This window comes from Oncorhynchus mykiss, chromosome 9, assembly GCF_013265735.2.
Source record: "Oncorhynchus mykiss isolate Arlee chromosome 9, USDA_OmykA_1.1, whole genome shotgun sequence".
NCBI classification, from domain to species: Eukaryota; Metazoa; Chordata; class Actinopteri; order Salmoniformes; family Salmonidae; genus Oncorhynchus; species Oncorhynchus mykiss.
Genome location: NC_048573.1, coordinates 64,010,523 through 64,025,294, shown reverse-complemented (window position 1 = coordinate 64,025,294; position 14,772 = coordinate 64,010,523). Strand labels below are relative to the sequence as shown.

Genomic DNA, 14,772 nt, shown 5'->3' with positions numbered 1-14,772 from the left:
ACTCTGAAGCTCTGTCAGAGTGACCATCAGGTTCTTGGTCACCTCCCTGACCAAGGCCCTTCTCCCCTGATTGCTCAGTTTGGAAGAGGATGAGTCTTGGGGGTTCCACATTTCTTCCATTTAAGAATGATGGATGCCACTGTGTTCTTGGGGACCTTCAATGCTGCAGAAATTTGTTGGTACCCTTCCCCATATTTGTGCCTCGACACAATCCTGTGTCGGAGCTCTACAGACAATTCCATCGACCTCATAGCTTGATTTTTGCTCTGACATGCACAATAAACTGTGGGACCTCATATAGACAGGTGTGTACATTTCCAAATCCTGTCCAATCAATTGAATTTACCACAGGTAGACTCCAATCAAGTTGTAGAAACATCTCAAGGATGATCAATGGAAACAGGATGCACCCGAGCTGAATTTCGAGTCTCATAGCAAAGGGTCTGAATACTTATGTAGATAAGGTATTGCTGCTTTAATTTGCAAACATTTCTGAAAACCTGTTTTCACTTTGTCATTATGGGATATTGTGTGTAGATTGATAAGGAAAACATGTATTTAAGCAATTTTAGAATAAGGCTGTAACATAACAAAATGTGGAAAATGTAATGGAATGCCTACAGAAAATATTCAAGACTTTTTCCACATTTTGTTGCATTACAAACTGGGATTAAAATTGATTTGTCTTTTTTTATCTACACAAAATACTCTGTAATATTTGTATTTCATTTCAATTAACAAAAAATAAAACATTAGTATACACAAAGACATCCCTTCAAATTAGTGGATTTGGCTATTTCAGCCACACCCGTTGCTGACAGGTGTATAAAATCGTGCACACAGCCATGCAATCTCCATAGACAAACATTGACAGTAGAATGGCCTATACTGAAAAGCTCAGTGACTTTCATTGTGGCACTGTCATATGATGTCACCTTTCCAAAAAGTCAGTTGCTCAAATTTCTGCCCTGCTAGAGCTACACTAGTCAACTGTAAGTACTGTTATTGTGAAGTGGAAACGTCTTGGAGCAAGCTCACCGAACGGCCACACAAGCTCACCGAACGGGACCATGAAGCGCTGAAGAGTGTAAAAATTGTCTGTCCTCGGTTGCAACACTCGGTACCGAGTGCCTCTTCCAAACTGCCTCTGGAAGCAACATCAGCACAAGAACTGTTCGTCAGGAGCTTCATGAAATGGGTTTCCATGGCCAAGCAGCTGCACACAAGCCTAAATCACCATGTGCAATGCCAAGCATTGACTGGTGTGGTGTAAAGCTCACCTCCATTGGACTCTGGAGCAGTTGAAACGTATTCTCTGGAGTGATGAATTACGCTTCACCATCTGGCAGTCCAGCGAGCGAATCTGGGTTTGGTGGAAGCCAGGAGAACGCTACCTTCCTCAATGCATAGTGCCAACTGTAAAGTTTGGTGGAGTAGGAATAATGGTATGGGGCTGTTTTTCATGGTTCGGTCTAGGCCCCTTAGTTCCAGTGAAGGAAAATCTTAACTCTACAGCATACAATGACACTCTAGATGATTCTGTGCTTCCAACGTTGGGGAAGGCGCTTTCATGTCTCAGCATGGCAATGCCCCAGTGCACAAAGTGAGTTCCATACTGAAATGTTTTGTCAAGATCGGTGTGGAAGAACTTGACTGGCCTGCACAGAGGCCTGACCTCAAACCCATTGAACACCTTCGGGAGGAATTGTAACGCCAACTCCGAGCCAGGCCTAATCGCCCAACATCAGTGCCTGACCTCACTAATGCTTTTGTGGCTGAATGGAAGCAAGTCCCAACAGAAATGTTCCAACATCTAGTGGAATTCCTTCCCAGAAGAGTGGGGGCTGTCATAGCAGCAAAGGGGGGACCAACTCCATACAAATGACCATGATTTTGGAAATAGATGTTCGACGAGCAGGTCTCCACATGTTTTTGGTAATCTAGTGTACTGTATTTGTATTTTTAGTGTTAGAGAGAATGTGCAACTTTCTATAGGTCTCTCTTGATTAAAACATCTGCCCTCATCACAGTGAACGTCTCACAGAGCTCTAGCTTTGCTTCCTGAACTTGTTCATATTTCTTCTCATATTAGTATTTGTCTATGACAAAGAGAAAGTGTTTTTTTCTTTAAAATACATGAATGATTTTAGATGAATGGCTATAAATCGATCTCTGAATATGCTACAGTGATGAAACCACTCTCCTGGTGGGCTATGATGTAAGGATTGCAGGCATGTGCTTTGTCAGTTGTTTTGACATAATGTTCAGCTAGGATTTGATGGACAGTTCGGGAGAGCACATTAAATGGAAGGAGGGGCATCCCAGATTCAAGTGGTTTCAGATTTCACATCCTTCGTCACACACACTCAGAAAATATAATGTCCGTGGGAACCAGGGCTATCACTCAATGCAAGCCATTTCAATCTATGGTGTCCACAGATTGATTTATAATTGAAAATGGCGGTCGAAACCGGTACCAGAACAACGCAGGTCCCCTAAACAGGGGACATTACATCTAAGAGCTTTTAAAATAAATACATGTTGGCTGCTGGGTCAAACTAAAGTCACTTCTGATTGTGGGCCTCTTTAGTGTATTATTGTAATGAAAATATGTTACAGAAACATTTGATGTTTTACAAAATAATTTCATGGAGAGTAAGGAAACAGGTAGGGAGTCTTATGTAGTTATGACCATGATATAAGTTCATTGTCCATAGCGGGGAGTTGAAACAGTAAGGAAATAGATCTGAGTCCTCTTTTACATTACCAGGAAACTGGCAAGAGTACCTTATCTCAAATATCTTTTCCAACGTATTTATCAATCATCTTTTGAGGCGAAGACAACCTTTTGGGACAATAGGGAAACTAAAGCTAGGAATAATGATTTAGACACAATCTCTAATGATTTAGACACAATGCACAATCTCAGAGTGCTCTCAATTAAAATACGCTACATTTTCCTCTCTCCCCAAACATGAGGTATAATCTCATTGACTCTACAACAACAACAAAAATATATATGTGGGATTGGATATTACTCAAAAATGCAACAACACAATACTTTCGTAGATTAAAATATGTGTACTTCAAAAAAGGTACAAAAACACACACACAAACAAACAGTGCCCAGATGCTTACAAAAGTTGGGAGGAAAATCTGCTTAATTGATTTTGAAGCGCAAGCTGTTTGTTCTGAATGAAATGCATTTTAAATAGTGTGACCTACTCAAACATACAGACCAACAAAATCCCTAAACAACTGCTCACAATTACATTCTAACAAAGCAAACCCATTTGTTCAAATAATTACCCTCTCAAAATCTTTACAAAGTGTTCCCCAATTGTTTTGACAGAATTGACCCCCCACCCACCCACATTTGTCACTGTGACTCCATTGAGTCATGCTTTTATTGAAGTCAAACCCTAAAATAGGGTGCTTTACCTTACTTTTGATCAGACAAACATAAGACAGTTTACATACAGTAGACATTACACCAGAAATTCAATACCACACACACTGGTTAAAGTCCTAAAATGTATCCTCTATTCTCTGTCATTTGAAAACCTCTTACTGAATTATACAACGCCTTTTATTAGTGCAGTACCACTCCCGTTACAGATATTGTTTTAAACACAAGTCCAGTGTGACTCACTCAAACATTTGCCTTGGAAAGCGAATATTGGATGTGAAAACAAAACCGTACATGACTGATTGCACTGCTGTGGTGGGTTGTGTTGCCATTGTGGTTAAAAGAATCACTGATTCTCAGACATTGTCGAATCTATATTCTGTAGTTCATGTCTTACAAGAGCCCTGTGATGTCAAAGAGAATGTGAGATCTCTTTACTGATGTCTACTGAAGAAAGCTGAGAATATGCCAAACAAAGAAAACAGATAATCTAATGGTGGCATAATATATCAATTGCAACACTGAGTATTGCAAGTTTTGGTTTTATGCCCTAACACTATACAGCTGATTCAAATGAGGATTAGTTGATTATTTGAAACAGCTGTGTAGTGCTAGGACAAAAACCAAAACATGCACCCCTTGGGATCCAGAGGACAGTGTTTGGGAAAACCTGATCTATCAAACTAAATTTCAAGGAACAAATTAGTGATGGATATTCAGTTTATTTGAGATTTTCCAAGAGACTACATTTCTATAGGCAAGCTATCAGTTAAATGAATATCTAATTACATAACTAATTATTTAATGACACTTAGGCTACGTTTAGACAGACAGCCCAAATCTGATATTTTTTTTTCCACTAATTGGTCTTTTGACCAATCAGATCATCTCTAAAAAAAAAATCTAATGTGAAAAGATCTGATTTGATTGGTCAAAAGACCAGTTAGAGGAAAAAATATCAGAATTGGGCTAACTGTGTGAACACAACCTCACCTGTCCAGTCAACAACCACTCCAATCTGTCGGTGTTAAGCCGTTGAGCGTAGACTTAACTTGTGTATAACATGCAACAACATCTCCAGTGTAGATACTGAAACTCACCAGTGGATCCCTCTACAAGCACCGTGTCCATTCAGACCCTCTTCCTGACATTCAGATTCATTGATGTCCTTCAGTCTTGATTCATAAGGATTCATAAGTCCTTCAATTCGGCTCCAGATATTCCAAGACTCTGAAAATCAGTTTGGTCTTAAAGAGCCTCAACACAGTCACAAGAGGCTGTGTGTGGAGAAGCTGTTGTCAGTTTCCTTCCATATAAGGCTTGAATTTCTTGGTAGTCTCTTTGTTCTGGATGATCCTTGCTTAAAAATGTGGGCAATCTTATCTCAACACCAATGCAAGATGGTGACCTGTGGGAAAAAGTTCAAGCAGACAAAACAAATATGAAGACAAGTTAAAATGTCTCATCATAATTATCACCTTGAAGTACCTCAGAGTCAAAACAGTAACTTTTGGTGTAATCAGATCAAACAGACATTTCCTTACATGTTGCAAGGGTAAGAAGTTGAGCGCCATTGTGTTTCGACTGCTTGAAACAAAAGCAACATGGGGTCTTTCAGTATATAGTGGGGCAAAAAAGTATTTAGTCAGCCACCGATTGTGCAAGTTCTCCCACTTAAAAAGATGAGAGAGGCCTGTAATTTTCATCATAGGTACACTTCAACTATGACAGACAAAATGAGAAAAAAAATCCTGAAAATCACATTGTAGGATTTTTAATGAATTTATTTGCAAATTATGGTGGAAAATAAGTATTTGGTCAATAACAAAAGTTTCTCTCAATACTTTGTTATATACCCTTTGTTAGCAATGACAGAGGTCAAACGTTTTCTGTTAGTCTTCACAAGGTTTTCACACACTGTTGCTGGTATTTTGGCCCATTCCTCCATGCAGATCTCCTCTAGAGAAAATCCAAAGATTTTCTATGGGGTTGAGATCTGTAGACTGGCTAGGCCACTCCAGGACCTTGAAATGCTTCTTACGAAGCCACTCCTTCGTTGCCCCGGCAGTGTGTTTGGGATCATTGTCATGCTGAAAGACCCAGCCATGTTTCATCTTCAATGCCCTTGCTGATAGAAGGAGGTTTTCACTCAAAATCTCACGATACATGGCCCCATTCATTCTTTCCTTTACATGGATCAGTCGTCCTGGTCCCTTTGCAGAAAAACAGCCCCAAAGCATGATGTTTCCACCCCCATGCTTCACAGTAGGTATGGTGTTCTTTGGATGCAACTCAGCATTCTTTGTCCTCCAAACACGACGAGTTGAGTTTTTACCAAAAAGTTCTATTTTGGTTTCATCTGACCATATGACATTCTCCCAATCTTCTTCTGGATCATTCAAATGCTCTCTAGCAAACTTCAGACGGGCCTGGACATGTACTGGCTTAAGCAGGGGGACACGTTTGGCACTGCAGGATTTGAGTCCCTGGCGGCGTAGTGTGTTACTGATGGTAGGCTTTGTTACTTTGGTCCCAGCTCTCTGCAGGTCATTCACTAGGTCCCCCCGTGTGGTTCTGGGATTTTTGCTCACCCGTTCTTGTGATCATTTTGACCCCACGGGGTGAGATCTTGCGTGGAGCCCCAGATCGAGGGAGATTATCAGTGGTCTTGTATGTCTTCCATTTCCTAATAATTGCTCCCACAGTTGAATTCTTCAAACCAAGCTGCTTACCTATTGCAGATGCAGTCTTGCCATTCTGGTGCAGGTCTACAATTTTGTTTCTAGTGTCCTTTGACAGTTCTTTGGTTTTGGCCATAGTGGAGTTTGGAGTGTGACTGTTTGAGGTTGTGGACAGGTGTCTTTTATACTGATAACAAGTTCAAATAGGTGCCATTAATACAGGTAACGAGTGGAGGACAGAGGAGCCTCTTAAAGAAGAAGTTACAGGTCTATGAGAGCCAGAAATCTTGCTTGTTTGTAGGTGACCAAATACTTATTTTCCACCATAATTTGCAAAGAAATTCATTAAAAATCCTACAATGTGATTTTCTGGATTTTTCCCCCTCATTTTGTCTGTCATAGTTGAAGTGTACCTATGATGAAAATTACAGGCCTCTCTCATCTTTTTAAGTGGGAGAACTTGCACAATTGGTGGCTCACTAAATACTTTTCCCCCCACTGTATCTGTAACTGGCAGGACAGTCAGAGAGCTGTGTTAGTTACCTGGGTCGACAGAGTTTCATGACAGGATGTGTACGAAGAGAATGGCCAGGCCAATGTTGAGCAGAATCACCATGGTTATCACGATGGTGTTCGGACCCTGAAAGAGAGAGAGTAGATTTATTTAATCTTTTATTCAACCTTTATTTATACAGGTTTATCATGTTGTGATAAATTCTGCAAGACAGACCTGTTCAAGATAGTAGCAGTCAAGATAGCAGGAGATGTTGTTAGAACAATGAATATACCGGTAAGGTATTTTAAACCTCCTATAGATCTATAAAACATCAGAAATATGAATGGGATGAACATAAAATCTCAATGAGCCTTATGGTAACATTTTACAATGAAGCTGCATCTATTCCTGTGTAGCAATTCTGTAATGACTCTAGTAACAACATTTAGCCTGGGCTATTGGAAAACCTCCCCTAGAATACATGCCTTATTGGGCAGACTTCTTAGGGCTCACGTACCAGTCAAACCCCTAGTCTGCACGGCATCTAAAATCTAAATAATAATTCTGAACAAACAACTGTTGCTTCTGTAAACACCCATGTAACAGTCACCTATGTTTATTGACATATTTTCATCGATGGGAATTGGTCATCTGGATGACAAAATAGGAATTTTCTTAGCTACTTAGAACTACTGATGGTAGCTGTTGGTTGCTGGAGAAAAATGTTTGTCATGTAATCTGTTCATAATTTCACTTGTACGCTCCCAACCAGTAATGGGAGAATTGTATTGATTGTGTTAGTCAAAACGTAAATGCTGTTGAGAATATGTACAAACATAACTAGAGGGGTTATTATTAACATAACAGAGTAGAGGAAGAGGGGAGGTTACTGAGATAGGGAGTCTGATTAGTCTGGTTTAAAGGACCAGCACCAATGGCAGTAAACAGTCTCCAGAGTAACATCATGTTACAAATTTGCACTTAGAGGAGAGAGAGGACCTACTGTATGCTATGAGTCTACTTTTAGAACTCAGGTCATGGGAGAATGTACTACAGAATATGTAAGAAGAGTCTTCATTTGACTGAATTTGTTCTCAACACTGTTCATTACATGAGATATTAATTGCTTGAATTGCCTTACCTGCTCAAATTCATCTAGCTCTGTAACTTCACTTGTACCTGGGCTCTTTACCATGTTCTTCATCAGCTTGGCCTCCGCTTTGGGTTCAACCTTAGGTGCTTGTTTGGGTGCAGGTGTGGCAGGTTTTGAAGCCGGACTGGCCTCTCGTTTTGGCGATGGCTTGGGTGACAGCGATGGCTTGGGTGACACTTTATTAACAGACTGAGCGCTGGACCCTGGTTTGCTCTCAGATACAGCGGATACTGGTCGTTCATTGACCGACTCTGTTCTTTGTGTGGGCTCTGCCTCATTCAGCTCGGGGGTGACGGCAGCTTTGGAAGACTCTTTGGAGGCGGGATGAGGGGGTGGGACTTCTTCTTCTGAGTAGGTGACACTGGTCCTTACCAAGGGAGTAGCGTTGGACAATTTAGCCTCAGAGGCCGTCTTCTCCAGGGGCTTGATCTCCAGGTCAGAGCCCTGCTCTATCTTGTTGCTCAGGCGGCTGGAGGCGCGGGAGTTCCCCCGGCTGCTAAGGATGGGGGCAGAAGTGGGGCAATCTTCAGGGGGAGCAGTGGTGGTGGCCACATTGGACGAGGGGGTGGTGGGTCGGCTGTTGGTTCTGCTGTTGGGACGGCTGCTCCCCCGACTTCCACCACCTCTGTCCCCGTTCCAGCCAGCAGGGCCGAGTAGATGGGAGTCCTCTTTGCTGATGCTGCCCTGTTTGGAGTGCCTGGATGCTGGAGGGGTGATGGCTGGGCTGGGGGAGGGTGTGCAGGCTGGAGTGGAGCCAGGCCTGTCGTGCAGCATTGGGCTTTCAGCAGGTGTCAGTGGCTGCTCTGCTAACAGTTGCTCATGCATTATAGGGTCTGTGTGCTCATTGGCCTCTGAGATCTCCTGTAATGCTCTCTTTTTCATGTACTCTGGGCCTGTGGAACAACATGAATAAATGTTATGTTTGATGAGATTCTAATCTCAACAAAAAGGTAACACCCTGACTAGACTGGCCATGCGAGCGTTGCAAAATAAATGTACACATACATGTTATTTAATCAAATTATCAAAACTGCTCACGGGCGTTTGCGTAGCCAGGAGCAAAAATAGAACTTGGTTCTATTTGAGACCCTTGATGAGCTGCAAGTCCTGCCTCTTCCATCTACTTATTGGTTTTCACGAGCATACTAACCCACGTTGGTGATTGAAAGATAAACGAGGAGAGATTCATTAAGGAAAAACAAACAAAGTTTCCTATTTTATCTGTGGATTGTCAGAGTAGAGAACACAAGATTTTGTAGGACTCAAAATGGGTCAACATTTTCCAAAGACCCAGACAGAAAGGACCATATACATTTCAGGTAAAATAACAAACCAAATCTCACAGGACAAATTAGCTAGCAATAGCAAGCTAGCTAAACATCCATGAATGTTTCATGTGTGTTCCGACCTGTCCCCAAATTAATATAGTTGGTTCACAGTTGTTTTGGTATTTTAACCTTCGTGCCATGAAAGCGTCTGGTGGGGACAGACAAAATCAACATGCGCATGATGGCGCACGCGCTGTGCCGGTTTGGCCAATATGTAAGACTAGATCAGACTAGATAAAGATCAGACTCATTTGTTTAGCTAAGAAGTGGAGACAGTGAAGGATGGATATTCCGGGGTATCACCAAGGTCTCTAATTGAGGGGTATCACCGAGGTCTCTATTTGAGGGGTATCTATTTGAGGGGTATCACCAAGGTCTCGATTTGAGGGGTATCACCGAGGTCTCTATTTGAGGGGTATCTATTTGAGGGGTATCACCAAGGTCTCTATTTGAGGGGTATCACAAGGTCTCTATTTGAGGGGTATCACCAAGGTCTCTATTTGTATTTGGAGCCACTCTGTCTGCTTGTTCCAGTCACACCAGGAACGTCTTGCTAGAAAACCTCATGTGGGGGGACTACAGCTGAACTGAGAAAACAGAGCAACTGCTGATCCCATTAAAGATCCCATTAAGATTGATTATTCATAGTTCTCATTTTCACAGTCTAATAAAAAAAACATGGTACTTTAGGCTGTAAATATCACAGAGTGGACCTTTAATCTTAACAGCTGAATTGCAATATGCCAATCCAAACAAGTTGAGTCTGTAATATAGGCCTAATGAAATATGAACTGCGAGCTGGTTCTTGATGTACAACCTATAACATAATTCTGCATGGTAGGATTTTAAATACTGACTTGTCAGAGCCTTCTATTTACAGGCTCTGATGTAAACACTTACTATCTGACCTAAAGGGCAGACAAGCAAACACGGACCCAGACAAAAAGACTAATAGATGGAGTGAGAAAAGATCGATCACATACTGTTGTTTGGATCCCAATTTTTCATTCAAGAAGATCCAAGACAATTCTTGCAGGTAGAATCTGGGAAATATTTTATCCTCTAGCAATGTTTCTCCCTGTCAGCTGTGTGTTAGTAATAGTTGATGGTGGAATTCACAGTGGGCTATGCCCATTTGTACCATAAGACACAGACATTTCAGGCAGGCACTCAACAGTCAGTGACAACTTGTTATCAGTGTCTTTTTAGATCTGCAAAGCACTCCACGGTGTCCTGGGTGGGTAGTGAGTGACTGAGAGGAGAAAGAAATGCAGGGGCACACTGTGTGGCCCTGAGCCACTGACAGACCTGTAAGGAAACTGATATGATCCCTCTACCCAAGTAAGACACTTCTTTTTTTAGACCTTCAAAGGTGACTACCCTTGCGGAGAGCCTACCTCAGCCAAGCAAAGAATAGAAACAGCAGCAAGACAGATCTTTCTATCGGTCTGTACAGCAAGATGCTAGATACCTTGAACAGGACTTTACTTTGCTTTTAAAATCTTGTAATATCGTTCAATTCACTTTTAAATACTGTTCTTGAAAGTATTGCATTACTGTTCTTCCAGGTCTTGTACAGCACTTGGCTATTGGAAGGTATGTGAGAAAGCCTGGATATCCAGGTTCTTGGGTACTGTATCTCTTGTCCGTATCATGCCCTGGATCATACAGTTGAGAAGTCCACTTCACATACCTGGCTGATAGAAGGAAGGGGACAGTTCCCTGGCCACCACCCTGGCGACGCTGGACTCCTGGTTGGAGGCCTGGGAAGCCTGATCGGCAGCATCTGACTTGGCCTTAGCATGGGTCGTCCTGCAGGGAAACAGACAAAGCCTAATTTACTCAATATCCACAAACCCAACCTAACAATGACTTACTTGACTTATTCCTTATTCTCCTGATATACTATATACAGTGCATTCGGAAAGTATTCAGACCCCTTGACTTTTTCCACATTTTGTTACACTATAGACTTATTCTAAAATGGATTAAATACATGTTTCCCTCATCACACTACACACAATTGTTGTATTTTTTTAATTTAAGCTTTATTTAACTAGGCAAGTCAATTAAGAACAAATTAGTATTTACAATGACGGCCTACACCAGCCATCCCTACGGTGAAGCATGGCAGCATCATGCTGTGGGAATGTTTTTCAGCAGCAGAGATTGGGAGACTAGTTATGATCGAGGCAAAGATGAATGGAGCAAAGTACAGAGATCCTTGATGAAAACCTGCTCCAGAGCGCTCAGGACCTCAGACTGGGGTGAAGGTTAACCTTCCAACAGGACAACGACCCAAAAGCACACAGCCAAGACAATGCAGGAGTGTCTCTGAATGTCCTTGACTGGCCCAGCCAGAGCCCAGACTTGAACCCAATCAATATCTCTGGAGAGACCTGAAAATAGCTGTGCAACGATGCTCCCCATCCAACCTGACAGAGCTTGAGAGTATCTGCAAAGAAGAATGGGGAAAACTCCCCCAAATACAGGTGTGCCAAGCTTGTGGCGTCATACCCAAGAAAACTCGAGCCTGTAATCACTGCCAAAGGTACTTCAACATAGTACTGAGTTAAGGTTCTGAATACTTCTGTAAATGTGATATTTCTACTTTTTTATTTGTAATACATTTTCACAATTTCTCAAAAACATTTTTTTCTTTGTAATTCTGGGGTATTGTGTGTAGATTGATGAGATAAAAAAAAAATCAATTTTAGAATAAGGCTGTAACGTAACAAAATGTGGGGTCTGAATACCTTCCGAATGCACTGTTTATATATTATTTTTTTTTACATCACATAAATGTTTGGGTTGAAAAAAACATGTTACAAAGAAAAATACACTGAACAAATATTTGTATTGACTTTTAACGGATGTGTATTGGCCATTAGGTCTCAGTTGATGGTAATTATGAAACATTTAGTCTCACAGTAAATGGGGTAGTGGGTATAAAGTATCGTTAGAGCATCCTGATTTCCACTACAGAGGACACGTATTAACAAGCTTTTATTAAGCTCTTATTTAATGTGAAAATATTACACTACTCTGAAAACTCACCAAACTATTCCTGAGATATTTACCCATTAGAAACAATTTTACTCACAAAATTGATAATTACACACAGTGACACCCCCACACGTGAAATATCTTTGAAAAGCCCAGAATATCCTCTCAAAAGGTACACAGTGGCATGTGTGGCTTTAGACTTACGGACCAAAAACGAATGTCCCCTAGACAGGACAAAAATGTATTGCTGGGTCTCAAGAGGTTATAGCTCCTAGCGGAGCAAAGGACCACAAAAGTGCATGTTTAGTGAACCCTGTCTGTTAAACTTTACAATGGCTAAATCTGTAGCAACTTACGTGATCAAATATTAAAATGTTCAAATAAACAGATCTGACCTAAAAGCTGAAATATTGTTAATCAGATTCTGATCATTGATCATGACAATTGTCTGTGAAAATAATTGGGATATTCTGCTACCCTTTCACTAGGTTTTAGGTGATCACTGTTGCCACTGCAAACCCAAGCACCCCATAGACATAATTTCCCTACTATTTATTTGGAAAGATACTTTGGCTGGACTATAAAAAGCAAAGAGAACATCCCCAACACTTAAGAGTCTGTTCCCATGCCTTATAGCCAGCTAGCCCTTTAGTCCAAGAGATTTATACTGGTACGAACTAAAAACTCAGGGGTTGTGCTGTAAGAAACAAACGTTACTGTAACAATCCAAAACCAGACTCAGATGGACCAAAATACTACAGAGATTATTCTTTACAATATTTCATCTTTAAAAAAATATTTGATAGGACTGTTGTGTGGAGTTGAGTTGGTTGCAAGGTTTATTATTAGTATTAGCTGGAGAGGGTGTCCTATTCTGCCGTTGGAGAACTGGAACAGAAATAAATGACTCTTTAACACCTCAACCCAGACAACGAGATACTGCCAGGGGGCGTTATCCTGTATGTTATATTCACAGAAGTATTAGTTTATCATGTGAATTTATGAATTAAGTTATTTCTTAATTCGAATACTGTATAAGAGGCAAATGCAATAAATGAACATTCCCAGTCTGCTGGGACTCCATTAAAAAAGTTGACCTATTTGCTGTGTACTACTTGAAAAATAAATAAAATGCATATACAGTATATTGTGTCTGCACAATGTGTCTGTGGCATAATGGCTACATCATATTGCATTAAATAAATGTATATCAAATGTTGGACCTTGACAGCACTTCAAGATGTATACTGTATTGTATAATCTACAGAGACTCCTCCTCCCGCCCAACAATTTCTCTTCTATTTTTTCTCTGGTTACCTCACAGGGTTATTATAAATCATAGTGTAGGAGTGAGTATGTTATTATAAACCCTAGTGAAGGAGTGAGTGTGTTATTATAAACCCTAGTGTAGGAGTGAGTGTGTTATTATAAACCCTAGTGTAGGAGTGAGTGTGTTATTATAAACCCTAGTGAAGGAGTGAGTGTGTTATTATAGTGAAGGAGTGAGTATGTTATTATAAACCCTAGTGAAGGAGTGAGTGTGTTATTATAGTGAAGGAGTGAGTGTGTTATTATAAACCCTAGTGAAGGAGTGAGTGTGTTATTATAAACACTAGTGAAGGAGTGAGTGTGTTATTATAAACCCTAGTGAAGGAGTGAGTGTGTTATTATAAACCCTTGTAAATGAGTGAGTGTGTTATTATAAACCCTAGTGAAGGAGTGAGTGTGTTCGGGCTTCAATGCTACTGATATCTACCCCAGGCCCAGGCTGGGGCTGAGTCTTACTGATTGTGATGACTCCGTGAATACTTGACATACTGTAACGTTACACTGGGGCTTTAAATAGATCCATCCACTTGAAGACTTTGAGGGGTAGGCAGCACCATAGAGATCCAACCTGGACTCAGGGGTAGATGTAACATAGTAAATGTAAATCCAGGACACTACAATTAGTCTGATATTTCTGTTACGGTGAGTGAATGAGGACCCAAAAGCGAACTAACTTAAACAGAGCTTCTTTAATAACCAAACTGTGGTAGGCTCAGATAGACCGGCAGATTCCGACAGGACAGGACAAGGTTACAGCAAACATGACGATAGTCTGGCTCAGGCATAAAACACAACAAACAAGAATCCGACAAGGACAGGAACAAAAACAGAGAGAGATATAGGGGACTAATCAGAGGGAAAAGGGGAACAGGTGGGAGAAGGGGTGACGAGGTAGTCAAGAGGAGACAAGGAACAGCTGGGGGAAAGCGGGGGGAGAAAAGGTAACCTAATACGACCAGCAGAGGGAGACAGGGTGAAAGGAAAGGACAGAAAGACACAACATGACAATACATGACAGTACCCCCCCACTCACCGAGCGCCTCCTGGCGCACTCGAGGAGGAAACCTGGCGGCAACGGAGGAAATCCTCGATCAGCGCACGGTCCAGCACGTCCCGAGAGGGAACCCAACTCCTCTCCTCAGGACCGTACCCCTCCCAATCAACGAGGTACTGGTGACCACGGCCCCGAGGACGCATGTCCAAAATCCTGCGGACCCTGTAGGTGGGTGCGCCCTCGACAAGGATGGGGGGGGGGGGAAGACGAGCGGGGGCGCGAAGAACGGGCTTAATACAGGAGACATGGAAGACCGGGTGGACGCGACGAAGGTATCGCGGAAGAAGAAGTCGAACTGCGACAGGATTAATGACCC

The 14,772-nt window shown here is 41.6% G+C and overlaps 1 protein-coding gene across 1 annotated transcript in view; it reads right to left on the bottom strand.

Moving 5' to 3' along the window:
* Positions 1-3,061: 3,061 nt before the first annotated feature.
* The window catches only part of jph2 (junctophilin 2), a 29,078-nt gene continuing 17,367 nt past the window's right edge, over positions 3,062-14,772 (bottom strand). Inside the window, exons 3-6 of the mRNA XM_021616713.2 lie at positions 10,761-10,879; positions 7,728-8,632; positions 6,634-6,730; positions 3,062-4,817 (exon numbers count right to left, since the gene is read on the bottom strand). Of these exons, the coding sequence (XP_021472388.2) occupies positions 6,650-6,730; positions 7,728-8,632; positions 10,761-10,879 (1,105 nt within the window). The 3' untranslated portion in view covers positions 3,062-4,817; positions 6,634-6,649. The remainder of the gene's footprint in view (positions 4,818-6,633; positions 6,731-7,727; positions 8,633-10,760; positions 10,880-14,772) is intronic.